Below are 18,673 nucleotides of genomic sequence, written 5' to 3'. Positions count from 1 at the left end.
TGACTTATTTTAATGCAGAATTTTACTTTCCACAGTTCCATGTTGAGAAGGGTCTCACTTAATATTGGTTGGATAAAATTAATGTACCAGGTTTTATAATCAAGAATTATGGAGGTCTATTACCTTTACCTTTAAACCTGAGGGGGTAATTTGATATTCTGCACATTGGTAGTAATTTGAAATAGAAAAGACTAAGTAAAGTGACCTTTGAATTAAATGGGTCCAGAAGATTGTGTATTTTTAATTAAAATATGCAATTAAATTTTTAATTAAAGTATGCTATTAAAAGCAATGTAGGTGGCAAGGGAATGGCTGCTGCTTTGAATTACGCACAGTTTGGGATAAATTGGAGTTTACTGTGTTTCCCACCAGCATTTTGTTACTAAAAGGACTCTTCCTGTTTTCCTCTTCCTGTTCTGATCCCCGTGTGGCTCTTGATGGGCCTCGGTCCCATTCAGAGGCCTGTGGAGTGCTTCAGCTCTGTGCTATAGACCACTTGACTGTGGTTCTAAGGAGCCTGTTTATAACTGTTCTTCTTATGCCGGGAGCAGTTTACAAGTGATTTTTCTGTCTCTTGTGAAGAAGGGATCTTCTGTGGCATGTATGTTAGGTTAAAAAGGAGGATGCAAAACAAAAGGCATTCGCACACACAGTGTATAGAATGCATGGACTGAAGTGTGGTATTGACCCAGAGTTTTCAGTACATGCATGGAGGTCTTAGGCCATATAACTGTTCACATGACTTCCTCTGTAATGAAATTCTAGAATCCTTCTCTTCCCTGTTAGGACTAAGGCTTGGATTAATGGTTCCAAAATCCCTAAGAGCCTTGGGACCACAGGTAGCTTGTATAGATAGCTGGGGACAAGTGCTTTGACGTTATTCTTTATATCCAGTTACCAGAAGTTTTTTAGCCTTGAAAGACAGGATTTATTTGTCTTGAAGGATTTTTTGGGAGAGCCTTAGCTTTGTCATTGTGTTCAGTTCTAATCATGCTGGGTTGCTTTTATACTTGGAATTTAAATGTAGAGCTTTATAATTTTTATTTTTAAAGAAAATGATCCTTGGTTTTGGGTTTATCAATATGCACATTCTAAATTCAGAATGATTTGAAAACCAGATTCGGATGATCTGGATAAATGATGCTTGGTTTCCATGCCTTCCCTGGTGGTTTATGACTGTTAGTTACTAGCTGATGAATACAAGAGTGGAAAAAGTGGATCCAGGCTAAATAATTTTTCTTGATTTTGACTCAGTGTTGCTTTTACCTTATAGAAATCTGCACTCACTTAGGATAACCTGAAGTAAAGTAGTCACTATATAAATAAGAGGCAATTTACTTTGTCATAGGAATGAATAATAGCATTGAAATTCATATATACAGAAACAGATATTTGCACATAAAGTATAGGAATTTGAGACAGTGAGCAACTGTCTCAGAACAGTTTTTGTGGTTAGACCCCTGTTAGAAAATGCCTGGTAACATTACCCTTCATGCATATTGAAGGTGGTCTGGGTTCATATATTAACCAGCTGTGAATTGAGCTGAGAAGAGCATAGCATTTGAGAGTCCTGGAATCAAGTCCTGACCCTTACTTCCTACCTGCTTTTTTGATTTGAGGAAGCTGATTGACGTTGCCTAGCTTCAAATATCCTCCTATCTCCTTCACAGGAGAGGAAAATGAGTATCTCATATGATAAATGTGAGGCTAAAATTAAATAGTAAAATACCACATAGCTGAAAGATGAGACTGGAGGGAGTCTTGCCTATGTTGGTATCATCTTTGAAAGCTTTAAATTATTATAAGCATTCAATAAATATTTGCTGACTTGACTAACATATTTTAAAATGAAAATCTCTGAAGTTCCTAACTCTCTTGTACTTCACTGCCAACATGCTAATTCAGCTACTATAGTGGATTTAGAAATGCAGCCTTTTTGCAGCAAATCTCTCCTTTCATATTATCTTCCTTAGAATAAAAGTAAAATTTTGCTTACTTCAAACATATTCTAATTGATGGGTGGTGCTCTTCCTGATAATGCCACTGAGCAAATTAGAAACTTTGTTTGTGGAAGAGAGGTCATTTAGGGATAAATATTTTCTGAGTGTAGTCAATTCACAGGTACTAGAAACTTGGCTGACTCATTACAGCTAGCCATGATTGCTGTGCGGGGTCAGGTCAAAGACCCATTTAGTGGATGGACCATCTGATGTGATGTTGATGATAATAGCTTTGGTTAAATACGTAACACCACTGTGTTTCTCACTCATTCATTTAGCAAATGTTGGGAGTGCCTACCTTGTGCTTAGGAGTAACCAGCCTGGGAGACAGCTAAGCAGGGACTGGCAGGGCAGGCTTACCTTCCCCGGTGACCCACCTCCAGCAGGTACTGCTGTGCCTGAGAGTGACCCCACAGGCCAAGAAACAGTTTCTCTGAAGTGTTGGATAAAATGAAGGTTTTAGAGGGAAGACATCTGAAACACTTCCACCTGAAAACAGATCTGTGAAAACAGTCCTCCCACAAAGTTTCTTCCATGCCCCGACCCCTCAGCACGTGGCCGCTCTCAGGGCTTCCCAGATGCCAGATTTGTAGCCCCGATTATCTCTCACATTAAAACTGTGATTCTCAAACTTTGCTGCTTGTTAGAATCACCAGGGTTTTTTAAGCCTGTTACCAATGCTTCATAATAGACTAATAAAGTAAAAATCTTTGGGAATAGGATTTAGGCATCTGTTTGCTTCCCCGCCCCACCGCAAAGCTTTGTAGATGATTTCAGTGTGCAACCAGGGTTGAAAAAGCACTTTGATTAGAGGCTATTTAAATGCAGGTGTGAGGATAGTGTCAGGAGATAGGAGAAATAGACTCTTAACGTTGGTATAATTGATTATTTGACCTGTTTAGTTATAGAATAGCAATGTGACAAAACTGCACAATGTTTGGCTTGCCTTTCTTTTCCCCATTATATTTGTAGCATCTTCTTGATTTAATTTTGAAAGAATACGTGGAAACTCCTTAACATGTAGTAGATACATGTTATTTTTCCTTAATTTATCTTTTGACTAAAATGATCTACTTCCAACAGTAGCGAACGTTTTCATCACTGCCTCACCAGCCTTGTTGGATAGAAATTACTATCCTCATTTTAGAATTTAGGAAGTAATGGCTCAGAGAAGTTAAGTAGCCTTCTTCAAAGTCACATAGCTAATAAACAGCAGAGGCAAGCTTAGAACTCCTGTGTGTCTGTTTCCAAAGCCCATGTTCTTTCCATCTTAACTGCTTCCTTGAGCAGCTTTCATGTTCATCCCATTTGACAATAGAGCTGCAGCACATTTTCTAAGAGGGCACTATGCATGCTATAGACACATGGTAAATGTCAAATTAGTAAAAGGATGAATGCTTAAAATACAGTGGCTTCACATGGAACTTTTTAAAAATAGACCTGTGAGTAAAACAAAACTTCTGTGATTATTGTGAGAAAAGAAATAATGAATTAGTTTTAGCTCATCCCTCACCTTTTTTTTTTTTTAAGTTTTTTATTTATTATTTATTTTTGAGAATGACCAAGACAGTGTGAGCAGGGGAGGGGCAGAGAGAGTGAGAATCTCAAGCAAGTTCTGCGCTGTGTAGAGCCCAATGCAGGGCTCACTTAATCTCAGGAAACTGAGATCATGACCTGAGCTGAAATCAAGAGTTGGACACTTAACTGACTGAGCCCCCCAGGAACCCCCTTCACCCTCTTTTTTTAAAAACAGGAAAAAAATGCAATTTGATTAGAGGGATACTTTAGCAATGATTACCCCAATTTTTTTTTTATTGAGGTAAACTGACATATTAGTTGTGGGTATTGTACAACACCCAAATTCTGATAGTGGTCCCAAAATATAATTACAAGTTTTCATAGTTCTTAGGTACTGTATTTAGTGTTCTCTCTCTTTTTTATGTAGTTGTAGGGAACCACATTTGGATAACCGGAGTGGCTGTCCTCAATACCTGTATTCATAACCACATGTGCCTAAAGTGCCCCATCAAGGACGAAGATCCCTTAGTTTGCTGTGAAATTCATACAGAAGTGATACTTAATAAAAAGTATTTGGACCTTTACCGAACATCTTCCTGGAAACCCTCAATTCGTTTGGTTTAACTTTTAATAGACTAAACCTTTCTTCTGTCCACTGTTGTTACCTACTCTACTGTAGCATTTTTTGAAACTGTGAAACTTTCCCGTAGTTGAAAAATTGAGACCTTTCAGATTGGCTTTACTTACCTGTGCATTCCATTGATTCCAGCCTCTTGAATACCTTCCTTTTTTTTTTTTTTTTTTTTTTTGAGTTAGGACATCATTGAGCCAGGAGTTAGAGAGCTCAGATGATAGGGAAAAACAAGATTTTTAAGCAGCTCTTACTTGAGTAACTGTGTTTTATTATTTTTGTTTATACTTTCTTCCCTTCCTACATGTTCTCATTGTTCTTACTGGCTTGGATGTTCTCAGTGTAAATCTTCAGATTTCCCTGTATTCCTTATCTAGGTCATCAAATCTTTTTTAGAAAATTAGATTCAGTTTATTTGAAGAGGCCCTCCTATAAAATAAATGTCCATGTGCACACACGATTCTTCACCTTTTAAATGGAAATAATTGTATTTGGTAAAGGCTGTAAATTTGTCAGGGTACAAAGTACAGAACACTGACAGATTCTTGGTTGATGTGTGACGCCTTCCCATTTTTTGGGTAAAGAAAACGAAACTGAATAAGTCATGCCCGTGAAACCCACTCAGCAGCTCGGCAGAGACTTGCACCCACAGTCTCTGAAGCTGAACATTGCATTTGCTGCTGGGTGCTCTGGCTCAGGCAGGACATGTTTGATGGAATGCTTTGGAGGTGTGTGTGCGTGCGCGTGTGCACTTTAAATGCACAGCTTGCTGAGTTCTAACTGATGTTTAAACTTGCAAATGTAGTAGACAGGAGATGAAAAAAAAACACGTGTATATTTTTAGAAGAATTAACGTAGACTTCTTTTTACTATTGAGAAAATGTGCTGGTGTTAATGACAAGACCATATGCCAAAATGAGAGTGGATCGCTGGCATCAGCGGTGTAGAACTAATGTATGCCTTTTTCTCCTTCCCTTTCATTAGGACAGAGCTTGGGATATGGCTTTGTGAACTACATTGACCCTAAGGATGCAGAGAAAGCTATCAACACCCTGAATGGATTGAGACTTCAAACCAAAACAATAAAAGTATGTTTCAGTTTTCTTCATACCTACCTGCAGAACAGAGATTAAAAACCATTGAAGTCTTCGTGTAGTTCTTTCCTTTATTCATTTTGTGCCCACATAGACACTTCTCTGGGAGGCATAGCAGAATTTTTTGTTTGTTGCATGACGGGGGAACCTGTTCACGAGGATTTCATGTAATCACTCCTTATTAACAAGGCGGCAGCAGCAACTTTCTTAGCTAAGTACTTTGTGAAGCCTGCTGAATTAAGTCTCCTTCCTTTATAGTGAATTACTTGCCATATAACTTGGGGAAACCTTAGACCAGCTCTTTGAGCTCAGGGGTTGGCAGAGTTGTTCTCTAAAGGGCCAGGTAGTAACTATGTTAGGCTTTGTGGGTCCTATAGTCTTTGTCACAACTTCTCAACTCTGCCCTTGTGTGAGAGCAGCCATAGCCAATAACAATGTGAACAAACAGATGTGACTGTGATCTTATAAAATTTTATTTGTGGAAGCTGAAACTTGAATTTCATGTACTGTTCATGTGTCACAAAATAGTCTTTTTCTTTTGTCCCAGTCATTGAAACATATAAAAATCATTCTTAGCTCATGGTCATAAAAAACAGCTGGCAGGCTGGGTGTAGTCCTTGGGCTGTAGTTTGACTCTGCTCTGACTTTGAGGAGACTGACTAGATGAGCTTACTTGCCACACAGGTTATTTTTCCTGTTACATTTTTCTTTTCAAGACAAATGGTAAATAATTTGTGGATATTTTCCCACTTTTGTGAATTTTCGAAATGCCAATGTAGATTGTATCTGGATAAGAATTTAATCCAGTTTGCAGTATAGATTTCTTTTCCTTTACAGAATAAAAGGGATGTTGCTTCTGGCAAACGCTTAGTGCACGTGCCATCAATTTCCCCTCTCCTGCCCAGTGCAGACATTGCCAATCAATCATGGCAGTCTTTCTCCACTCAGTCTAGATGTGGCTCCCAAATATTTTTCAAAATAGTGTTCCAGACAACCTCTGTCAATTGACTCAAGTTGGAACCTATTTCCCACCCTTGATTTAAGAAGTCAGCTCAGACGATAGCCTGAAGTGGTGAGGGTAAGTTAGTCAAGGCTGACTGTGGCATCCATCTTGCTTATAGACTTGTCTAGATTCTGCTCATTTTTTCAGAAATCTGGAAATGCAGTGTCATCTTTGTGCTTAAAAGTTGCTTCTCTCAGAATTTTAACTAAAGTAATTCATTAGCTCTGGGTAGTTTTGACATCTCATTCTTTATTGGCCTGTAGGAAGAATGCCTCCCAGCTCTGTCTTATCTAAAGGGAACTGTATGGGGTAGCTCCCAAATATACTTGGATGTAAGATGTCCAAGAATTCTACATGTTTCTCTTTAAAAAAATTTTTTTTTATTATTTTATTTTTGAGAGACTGTGAGCATGGGGGGAAAAGCAAGGGGGGTGCGGAGAATCCCAAGCAGACTCCTCACTGTCAGTGCAGAGCCCAACTTGAATCCATGAACCGTGAGTTTATGACCTAAGCTGAAATCAATAGGTGGCTGTTTAACTGACTGAGCCACCCAGGTGCCCCACATTATTACTATTAGGTAATCAAATGCTGTTAAAAAAATCTGATATCCAGTTATTTTCAGATTGTTTTGTGTGTTCTCTGTTCTGTGGATTTTTGAAGGCCTCCCCATTTTAAATTGATTTCCAGAATTGCTGCTAATTTATCTTAGTGTTGACGTCCTGAGTTATGGTTACGAAGAAATTGGAAGGGATGGTTGGGGTGGCTCGTTCCTGAACATAGCCTTTTCTCCATTCCAGAAATAATCATCCTTATTTTAGTGAGTCAGTTCTTTAGCTGTAAGTTCTTCTGCAGTAGTTTTCGTGGCTTGCAAGGAGACCATTGATGATGGCTGCTTCCTCACTGCCCATTGCCCAGCTTTCTCTTCAGGGCCCAGCTGCCCAGGCAGAATATGCGGAAGAAAGGACAGTAATGCCTTGTGGCTTTTAAACTGTGACATCTGCTACTTCTCTTCTGATTTTCTGAAATGGGGGTGGGAGTGGTGGGGAAGCAGCAGGCTCCTTTTTTCCCCACCCCCATTCGGTTCCTGTAAAAATATCAGATAACAGCTGGTATCCTCAGTTTGGCCCAGATTTCTCTGAGAGGCAAAGCAGACCATTTTCCAGAACTACAGAGCACCATTTTTGTCTGTTCTTTGTGTGTTTTTTGTCTTATTTTCAATTAGACATGTTCTGTGTTCTTACACAAGCTCTTGAGCCAGTTTTTTTTTTCCTCACATGTTTGCTGTTTTAAGTACCTTTTAGAAGCTGCATGTATATACCTTTCCATTTCCTGAGATACCATTCCATAAATTGGCCTTTTTACCCTTCTTCCAGTCTATCCTGGTAGTGGTTATTGGACTAAACTTAAAAAAAAAAAAAAAAAAAACACAAAACAGCACTTTCTTCATGTTACTTCTCAAATTTCTCTTGTATCTCCCTAATCTTTTACCTTATCATTTGATTTGACTTTGGAGTTGACCGTTGTTGTTACTGCTTTCCGCAGTAGTCAGACTGGCTCTTCTCTGGCACATGATCATAGTCTCAGGCTCTGCACGTATGCTCCTGTAGGCCTTGCTTCCTGGCATACCCTTTCCCACTTACCTTAGTTGAATAGCAGCCTCCCTATCTATTGAAGCCCATCTGAAGTTCCTCGTTCAGCCTCTGCCTACCTGGGCATGCCTCCAATAAAAAGAGTTGAGACCTTAGTGCTCATAGAGTTTAGCTAAGACAGGGCTTTTGAAGACAAAACTCTTATATTTAATGTGGCAAAACTCCCTTCAGACGGCTGCAGTAGACTAATACATACGTCATATGCAAGTGTACAAATGTTTGTGTGCTCCTCAAGTTAAGTCTTCCAAGATACCTAGTATTTAGTATGCATTTGGTAGAATTCCTAGTAATTGGAATATTGAAACTGAAATCAAGTGCCGTGGAAGGTGGTTCATTTAGTAGTTTCTCCTGGGGCTCCCTAATAGCATTAGCCGAGTAAGGTTTTGTACAATAGACGGATGGTGTGTTGAATACATGACAGATATTCAGTATTTTTGCAGTGAGTGAAGCACCTCAGGCACTGTGAAATCCTAAAGCAGTTGTTCCTGAACTTGTTTGCATCAGAATCACAAGGAAAAGTGGTTAGAAATACATATTCTGGGGCCCACCTCAAATTTCTGGATCAGTGTCCAGAGGTGAGATGCAGGGATCTGCTTTTTAATATGTTCTCCAGGTAATTTGTGACAGCAAGTCTAAGGCCTAACACTTAGGAGCCACCAAAATGTACCTTTTCTGAATAGGTGGGTTCTCTAAATATTGGTATTTTTGCATGCTAAGTTCAGTTTGTTTTCATCTTTTATCTTGAAAATCGTCTTGTGGATAATTCTCCTGAGCATGCTGAATGATAGCTGAACATTCAGAGTAAAAAGTGGTTCATACCATCTTCACTTCTTAAAAATGTGGCTTAGAAATTAGAAAAGCTTAATATCTTCACCTTATGTTAGAAAGATTTTTATTAAAAATAGCAGCATTCATAGGTTAAAGTTTCAAAGTGGTTATTCTCTTCTCCTAAGGGTCACTTTTTTCCTTGGTTGGTTCGAGGTTTTGGCAGCTTACCTTACTGGTGATGTCATACCATCTCTGAGCTGCACAGAGGCAGTTATGATAAAGCCTGTCCATGTTGTCCCTGATATTGGGATGGTTAATGAAGTGTGAAGATGACCAGATGTTTTTAACTTCTGATCTTAGGGAAAGTAATGAAAAGGTAGTATACGCACAATTGAGCCCTGGGGGACGGGAATCGCCTCATGACAGTGTCAAAAATTGTATGCTGGGGGGAGGATCTCATCAAGAGCCCTCTGGTCCTGGTCCCCATGGGCACCTTTTGTTCTGTGGATCATTTGGGTTCTCAGTGGTTGTGACTAGTGTGTTCAGTCTTCATATTCTCTACTCATTTTGGTTTTAGGGAGTCTCTAGTATTGATAAAATCTAAGTTGGCGTATGAAACATTTATGGGTTCAAGCCAGTCCTCGTGCCCTCTCCCCCCACCCAGAGAAAATGTATTTTTTGCCCAGGTTAATGGTATCAGACTTAAATTCATATTAGCAGAGTAAAATCCTTCATTTCCAAAACATCTTGCATGCTTTCCACCCCCAGCAAGTACTGTGAATAGGTGATGGAGGTCCTGCCCCTCAGTGTCACTCCTAGCTTTTCCCCTCCTACAAAGGGTGTAGGAAGCTTTGTTAGTCCCTAGGTTTCTCTGAAAGTGGGAGCTGTTAACCTCAAGGAATAGAAGTCTTTTGTTATTATTGATAGATACCCCTACAAATCCATGCCTTCTCTGCCCCACTGGGGTTGGGATGGGGGAATCTCTGTTTGAAATACTACTAGCGTGAAAAAAACTGCCTAAATTTGTTTTTGATTCATCGTTCAGACATAGGCCAGCCTAAATTTCACCTTTGCTTAAAAGTTGTTAATTGACATCATTAATGTGAAATTTCTCATATTAAAATCACCAAACCACCATTTTAAGTGCATATGGAAAAACTTATAAAAATTGAAATACTAAGTACAAATAGTATCCATTTCTTAAAGTGTTCAGTTTGTTAGAGAACAATTAAGTAAAGATAATAAACCTTTATTCTAAGCCATCATGTTGCTTTAAATTACTTGTTACATTTATACCTTTTCCTAACTAGCCTATCCTTTTTCCCAGTACATCTCATGGTCACAGACTTTGTTTAGCATGAACTATTTCCTTAATATAGGAAGAATATAGAACCACACTTCTGAAAGCTTACTCTCTCAGGACATTGATAACATGATTTAACTGGCTGTGTGATCTTGGACAGTAATCATTCAGGTTTCCATTTTATCTGTAAAACTAGTTCATCTTGAGAATGTTTATTATCTGCCCCCCCTTTTTTTTTTAACTTTCCATAGCCTACCAAATTGCATATTACAAAAAGGTGTAGCTACTTAATAGATTTTTAGTCAACTCATGGTTATCATGGAATGATTTGGTGGTGAAATGCAGCACCCCATCCTGAAGAGACAACATGTTAATACTTTCTATTTGTGGTTGTTGAAAATTTTTGCAGCCACAGTAAAATTTGTGTGGGGAAACAATTCTCCACATCACCTAGCCCTCTTTTTGGTCCAGACTTATGGGGGAAGGGATTGATTCTTACCATTATAACCCATTCCTTTATGAAGTTTAATTCTGCCCGTTAGGAAACGCGTAAATCAGCTCCATGCTTTAGAGAAGGAAAGGGCATGGATGTGGAAACAGAAGTGACGTTAGGCTTGCCACCTGGTAGGTGCTCCGCTAAAAGAGCTACAGCATCATTCTGGGGTATTTGAGACCAGTGGGTTTCAAATGGCAGTAATGCTGAGAGTTCATGCGTTTGTAGGGAAGTTTGAAAGCAGCTGTTAGGGGAACCACTTAGAATTAGGGAGAGCAGTGAGCAGGGGGAGGAATGCATAAAGGAGCAGAGAGCATTTGGGGATTATTAAAGGCAGGTGTGCCGTGCCAGGGTTTTATAGTGTAGGTGAGGGAGAACCACCAAAGTGTTTTGAGCAGAGCAACAATGGATTGGACTTAAGTATTTGTTATGAAGGGAAGGTCTCTCTAGTACAGACTCCACATCTCTGAGCATCTCAGGCTATGCTAGTATTCTTTCAGCTTACGTAGTTCATTTTGTTTTCTTTGTAGGTACAAAGTGTAGATGTTTGTAGGAGAAGGGTGGGCTTTACAAACTTGTAAAAGCATCTCCTATAAGGTATCCCTTCTTTCTTTTTTATGTTTATTTTTTTGAGAGAAAAGAGAGAGAGACAGAGAAAACAAGCAGGGGAGGGGCAAAGAGGGAGGGAGGGAGACATAGAATCCGAAGCCGGCTCCAGGCTCTGAGCTGTCAGCACAGGGGGGCTATGGGGGGCTCGAACTCACAGGCTGCAAGATCATGATCCGAGCCGAAGTCGGACGTTTAACCAACTGAGCTGCCAGGCACCCCAGGGTATCCCTTATTTCAATGCTGCTGCATATAGATCATCATTTATCTTTTTACCTTGACTAGATTTGGAAAATTTGCAAGTAATAGTCTGAAGGACAGGCCTCAAATTAACTGACAACTTTGGAGATGTTAACTTAAATTATTATTTGGCTGGTCAGACTTTAGTTTGTGGAGGGACAAAAAAGGTGGAAAAAGTACATCGCAGGAGTGGAAGCAAAAATGGAAGCTGAGTAAATGATTTCTTTGCCTTTTTTAAAATAAAGACTGAATGTATTATAACTTCATTTTTAACCCATGGTCTGGAAATTTCTAGAGCCGTGTGCTGAGTTTTAATAGTATATTGCTACATCTGATCATCAGAAACTCTTCAATACATTTAAATAAAATTCTTATATCTATATTGAGCTGAGTATACACAGCCCTTATTTGAAATGAGTAAGATTTTTTAATAAGGTATTATTTGTATAATGCCTGTCATGTGTTTGCAGAATACTCCATTGTGAGCTGTGAATTTATTTATTTATTTACACACAAAAAAGCCACTATAGGTTGTTACTTATCTTGGGTAGCCTCAAGAGTGTGGGTAGGTGGCCTAGGATAGTCCAAAACTTCATTGTCCCAACTCAGGCCTATTTGTGTCACTCCTGCTCCTTCAAGGCTCCCTCCAAAGTGGGATTGAGACAGTTGGAAATTCCCAGAGGGCAGTAACTTGGCATGATCTGAACTGCTTTTCCGTAGACATTTTTGGACAATTGCTGGCACAAAGGCTGAGCCTGCACAGAGTGATGGGTGAGGAGGAGGGTTCCTGGTAGCACTGTCTCAGCTTGCTTCCTGCCCTTACCTGCTTGTGAACCACAGATGGGATGGTGGGGAGCGTCTGGGCAGTTGACTGAACCGAACTTTCTTAGGAGTGAGTTTATAGATCCTTTTATTATTCAAGCTTCTACCTTTTCTGCCTGTTTCATAAATGTGCATCAGCAAAGGCATTTCTGCAAAGCACTGTTAACACTTGTCTGCTTATCTTTTCTACTGCTTTTAAAGGGTAGGGTAGGGCTTTTGTCGCTGTTTATTTGTGACTTGGGAGAAGTAGTACTAGGTAGGTTGGTGGCTTCTGTCTGTTCTACTAAGCTAGCTTGAGAGGTTAAGACAGATACGGTAACTTCTTTTTTTTTATTTTGTTTTTTTTAATGTTTATTTATTTTTGAGAGAGAGACAGAGTGTGAGTGGGGGAGGAGCAGAGAGAGAGGGAGACACAGAATCTGAAGCAGGCTCCAGGCTCTGAGCTGTCAGCACAGACTGATATGCTAACTTCCAAAAAAGGGTCCCTCAATTCCTTGCTCTATCTGCTTTTTATAGTAGTTGCATAGGACTTTTATCCTGTTACTTGACTGGACTTAGGCAAAAGCAATATTCCTGTAGGCAGATACTCCCTCTGACCAATGAGATGCAGCTCAGGTTAGGGGACTTGTTCAAACACCTTATAGCTAACAGTACCACAAGGGACACGTTGGCTGATGCTGGTGGCTTTTCTTGTTTTCTTTTCACCTCATATTTTTGACATTTAGGTGTTTCATTTAAATTTTTTTTTTTTTTCAATGTTTATTTATTTTTGGGACAGGGAGAGACAGAGCATGAACGGGGGAGGGGCAGAGAGAGAGGGAGACACAGAATCGGAAACAGGCTCCAGGCTCTGAGCCATCAGCCCAGAGCCCGACGCGGGGCTCGAACTCACGGACCGCGAGATCGTGACCTGGCTGAAGTCGGACGCTTAACCGACTGTGCCACCCAGGCGCCCCTAGGTGTTTCATTTAGAACCAGGTTATAGATACACTACAAATGGAATATAGTCTTGGGAACCTTAATTTGGGTCCTTTACTGTCTTGAGACTTTCTGGCTCAGATCTCTGTTAGATGTGAGAAATTGGAGCTGTTCCTAGTGGCCAGAAAACTGCTGTCTGTCAGGATGAATGCTGGAGATAGCCAGACACCCACTTTGAGAATAAAACTAGTGTCTGGAGGTCCTGTCTAGAAGATGGGCAGGATCACATAGGTTTAAGTATTTTGATGGTAACTGGAGAGTAAAAGAATTACTATTACAGTAACGCTCTGGATCTCTGTTCTGTAGGAGATGACCCATACAGGAATCTTTTTCTGGTAAGTTCTTGTGAGTCTTAGATGCTAGTTTAAAAGTTACAGAAAGTGCATTTGTCATTCTTTAAGTTTTTGTGCGGACTCTTTACAAAAGCACGTGTGGTCCATTTTCTTTTACTCCCATCTCTGCCTGATTTTCCTGTCGTTGCCCTTAGCATCAGTTCTAAGCCCTGAGTACGACATCAGACTTGTGGGGGTTTTACTTTGGAAGTTTCTTGACGTACTACTTGTGACTAAGCAAGAGAGAGAGGGCTCTATTTTGAAAACTGTACAAGCGGTCTGCTAGTTGTGTTCCCCCCCACCCCGAATGAGAACAACTCCTTGAATGCTGCATCAAGGTTTAAGAGCCACAAGTCCTGGATTTATGTCCTGCTCTATTAAAGTGGTATCTTAGAAATCTAGATGGGGAGGAATGAAAAAGCTGCTTTTACTCCAAAGTAAGTAGTCCCACTGTTTTAGTTTGTTAGTTTGATTTTGTTGGATATTTAAAACTACCGTAGTTACCGTGTGTTATAGAGAAGCGGATGGTGGAAAAAAAAATCAATAAATCATGCTAATACGCTCTGTTTTCTGGTCATTAGTATAAGGTTACCTCCTCCCACAGGAATTGGGAAGTGTAATCCTTCCTGCATAGGTTCTGAGGTTGCTAATGAGTCTTGAAGTGACCCTCACTGACCCTCAGGCAAGCAGCAGGAAAGGCAGCACCTGCATGGTCCTGGAAACTGATCATTCAGAAAAAGCTTTCATTTTTACAATTTTGTTAAATGACTGTTTAGAAATTCAACTGTTCCCACTTCCTTCACACAAACGACCCTGCTCATATTCTTAGAAAGATTCTGGAGTCCTTGAGAGTGGCTCTGACTTCATAGAATTAAATCTTTTCCACAGACCAGTCAGGCTGATGAGCTCCCTAATCCAGCTGAGCCCCATCCAGCCAGGCTGATATTTGGAAATACCTTTGGATGAATTTTTATGGGCTTTGTTTTACCTTTACATTTTTGTATTTATTGGTTATTTCTATTCATATATACCTTATTTTCAAGCTACTCATTCTTACTCATTTGGAAACCAGGATTGGTGGGTGACCAGGAAGAGAGCTTGACATCTGTAATTTTTATGAGCTTTCTAGGAATCCAAGTATGTCCCCAGAGTTTGAGGATTACCTATTTAAAGTCTGTCTACATAAGGGACTGCCAACGCATTAAAATGTTCATCAGAATCACTAAGGTGGGGTGGTTGATAAAATGCATAGTTCTGGACCCCAAAACTTACTGAATCTGATATCTGCAGGGTGAGACCAAAAAATGTATTTTAACCAGCTACCACAGGTGATTCTTAATAGGTGGTGGTCTGACCTGAGAACCATTGTTTGGTGGACCTTAATGATTTGTACTTGGATAGGTCTGTGGTGCTTGTTTCAAAATGAACCTACATGTTAATGAAATTTTCATTTGTAGGTTCTGTTATAAAGTATCTGGAATGCTTGTGGTTAACAGATGTACTTTTAATGAATATAATGCTGGACTTACCTGAATAGTATTCTTTCTCTCTCCCTCCCTCCCTCCCTCCCTCTCCCTCCCTCCCTCCCTCCCCCTCCCTCCCTCCCTCCCTCCCTCTCTCCCTCTCTCTCCCTCCCTCCCTCCCTCCCTCTCCCTCCCTCCCTCCCTCCCTCTCTCTCCCTCCCTCTCTCACTCTCACTCTCACTCTCACACACACACACTCACACACACACAGACACACTCACACACACATTCACACACACAGTAGTCATTTTCAGAGCATTTCAGTGCCATTAAATACTTTTAGTATTACAAGTATATAAATGTCATTTAATATTTGATTCTGAGCATAGGGAATTTGCAGTATCGTTCTTCTGGGGCCCATTCATTTAAAATGGGTATTTCATATTAGTATAGAGATTGGGAGTTCAATTATATGGTTCAGGATGGTTGTGAATCCTTAGAATATGGAAGTTGCTTTTAGAATGCAATAAAAATTTGTCTCCTATTTATAGACTTCAACCACACCCCTCTTCCACCCCTCCACAGTATCTGGATGTTTGAACTTTTCTAGTCCGGGTTTTAATAAATGGGAATTTGCGTTACTATCACAAGAACTTGCCCACATAGCATGTTATAAATATTTAAAGAAAAAAAAAACTATTTACTGTATGCCACCTTAATTTGGAAGCCTTTTGACCTATAAACTGAATTTTGTTCTGAAGCTATGTGAAAGCGGTGCCTACTGTCACCAAAAGGCTTAGAATGTCTCTGTTCTCAGATTTGCAAAAATGGGTTAATAAGTAATTGTCACCAACTTACAGCATTTTCCATAGTGTTCTCCTTCATTAACCAGTGTCTTGGGGGAATTGTGAAATATGCGTTGTCTGCAGACCGCTCTGGTGCACAAAGTCAAATGAACTGTGAAGGTGAAGGCTAAGAACACCCCTCTCACCTTTGTACTTTGTTCTTTGAGTATTAAAGAACATCGATCTACCAAGTGGCAAAGGGGGTACTATTTGGCGGTTTAATTACAGCCAGTGAATGTTATTGATGCTATCAATCAGCAAGACCCAGGGAAAGGGCACTGTGCCAGACTATTCGGTGCTCCCGACAGTGTAATTAAATACCGCAGGACTGGATTCTCAAGGTAAAGTGAGGTGCTTCTGCACATCTGAAGCAGGAGAATGCTTTGTCCTGCAACAGAGGTAAAGGCGGTTATCCCCTCTTACTGCTCCTGTTTAAATTTCTGGAGGAGTCTATGAATGGCAGTGATATGGTCTGTTCATTGTGTACAGTTAAGGTTGTTGGTGTGTTCCTTAAAAATCCTCTTTCTTGTAAGGCCTTCACAACTAGCATACAAAAGGCTTTAGGAATATAGTAATTACTTTTTGTTAAAGCTGTTTGGGGGATATACAGCTCAGGTGTCTAATAGATATTTGGAGAATGAGGGATTGTCTTTGAATGAGACTATTAGTCCTGCAAATCAGTTCATTTAAAAAGCTTTCCCTGTGATTATTCTCTAATGTCTAATCATGTTGAGAGAAAAATATCTTGGTAGGTTTGAAGTTATAAAACATTCAGTAATATTTCAAGGGTTATTCCTTTTGAATTATCTATTGAATAAATTTTTTATAGTTGTATAATTTATGTCAGGTCCACAAAAAATATATAGGTAAGACTTTCTTTGGCCTTGGGGAGGGTTTATAAGAACATTCCTATTATCTCTCTTTCTTTTTCTTATATGTCATACATGTGTCTCTCACACAATTTCCTTCTAGTCTATTTGAGAGAGAAATGCCATAGGCAATCCAAAATGTTTGGTATTGCCTTTTTTTTTTTTTTTTTAATGGTGTATAGTTTATACTCATTAAGGCTCAGCAAAGACAGGCTCTCCCTGAAGGAAAGTGAGGTGGTTTCCTAACTTTTTGTGCATATGCATGTGTACATATATACATGCACACACACACACTAGATTCCTGAAAATCGGATTAAATCAGGCCTGAAAACATTAAATATTGACTGTTGTGTTTTAGTTGTAAGAGATATGGGTGCAGACTATTTTTACATTTACAACAGGTGTTTGAAGGAAGACTGTTAGAAATTTTCCCTTGGATGTTTGAGGAATAATTTTTTAAGTACATTAAAGGTTTAGTAAGAGTGATTATTTCATCTTCAATAGTCTTGTCCCATTAGGGCCTTTTACATTATATGAAATCCTAGCAAGTCCAGTGGTTAGTTTCCAAGTTTGTATGGAGGGGCATATGCTTTAAAGGTTATTGGGGTGTCTGGGTGGCTCAGTCAGTTAGGCATGGGCTTAGGTCATGCTGTCATGGTTTACAAGATTGAGCCCCGTGTTGGGTTCTGCACTGACAGCATGGAGCCTGCTTGGGATTTTCTCTCTCCCTCTCTGTCTGCCCCTCCCCTGCTTGTGCTCTTTCTCTCTCAAAATAAATACACATGAAAAACAATTACTAAATAAAAGTTATTAATTTCTGTCATAACATGTGTTTTTTCCTCTCCCCCCCCTAAGGTCAAAGCTGTCAAATTTAATATTAAAAAATGTTTAATTGCAAATTGTTTTTTAAGGACGATACAATCATGGTTATACAGTCTTGGATAGGGAATATCTGTAAGTACTTAATTCTGTAAGCATTTTGAATGTCTAGCACATATAGGTCCACTTTGCTAAATGTTGGAGCCGTGCTAAAACATGACAAGATATAGTCTTGTCCCTGATGCCATTGTATAGTAGGAAGAGACAGCACTGACTTTATATGACCATTTTTTTGATGTATGATAAGTGAATGCAGAGTACAGTGGAAATGGATATGTCACTGGCTGTCGAGAGGCCCCTGCAGTGGTTTCAGAAGTGATAGAGTTTTACAAGATAGAGTTTATCACGTAGAGAAAGAAGACATGTATTACACGTGAAGGAGTGTCTCATCCAAAGGCACAAAGGCCTTTATGTGACATGTACTTTTTGGAAGAAACTTGTATCTGGAAACTATAAAGTGTATTTATTCAATCAAGTATTAACCTTCTATGAAAATGATTGGTAGGCAAATTTGATTAAACCTAGCCCCATAGTTTACATTTATTCTTTTTTAGGAAGACCTAATTCATAAAAGGAACTATGGGGATGAATTTTGGGCATTTGTTCACAGTCACATATCTGCCCTGTTCTGCAAAGATTCATGGTAACCTATGAGACTCATTTAAGATGTTTAAAAATGGTACCAAGATGAAATTTCTCTGTGGAGTATTTAGTGTACACACAGAAATAGGATCATTATATTTTCATTACTGTATATATAAGTAGGTCAAAGAAGACTTGTATATCTGAACCAACATTGTGGCGAAGCAGTTTTTCTTCTAGTTACAGAACAAAAGGAAACTTATTGTAGATGGTATTTAAAATAGCCTTTTAAATTGCCACGCTGATTTTGACTATTCTGTTCATCTAGCTTATGGGAAAATTATCTCCACATTGTATACGTATTTGACCTACACACATACATTTTTGTAGACTGTCACTCCCTTGGTTCTAAAAGCCTCACTATGACATTTAAGGGCTCCAGAATCTGCCCCAGCTTCCTACTACAGCATTGTCTTTGGTCTACAGAGATTTTATTCTGGCTCAGCTGGGCTCCTCCTCCTTGAATATGCATGCCAAATTCTTATCTCCTGCCTTGGTTCATTCTCTGCCTGTACTGCCTTATACCACTGTCATTACT

The 18,673-nt window shown here is 39.5% G+C and overlaps 1 protein-coding gene across 12 annotated transcripts in view; it reads left to right on the top strand.

The window, feature by feature from the left end:
- The window catches only part of ELAVL2 (ELAV like RNA binding protein 2), a 164,637-nt gene that overhangs the window by 119,607 nt on the left and 26,357 nt on the right, over positions 1–18,673 (top strand). For all 12 annotated transcript variants that reach the window (XM_086685411.1, XM_086685408.1, XM_025912168.2 and 9 more), the window contains one exon: positions 5,134–5,237. In XM_086685411.1, coding sequence (XP_086541537.1) covers positions 5,134–5,237 — 104 coding nt within the window. The remainder of the gene's footprint in view (positions 1–5,133; positions 5,238–18,673) is intronic.

The sequence above is a fragment of the Puma concolor genome, chromosome D4 (assembly GCF_028749965.1).
Source record: "Puma concolor isolate L17-30 chromosome D4, mPumCon1.1.hap2, whole genome shotgun sequence".
In the NCBI taxonomy this organism is placed as follows: domain Eukaryota; kingdom Metazoa; phylum Chordata; class Mammalia; order Carnivora; family Felidae; genus Puma; species Puma concolor.
Note: the sequence above shows the minus strand (reverse complement) of the source record. Positions and strands in the feature narration are given on the sequence as shown.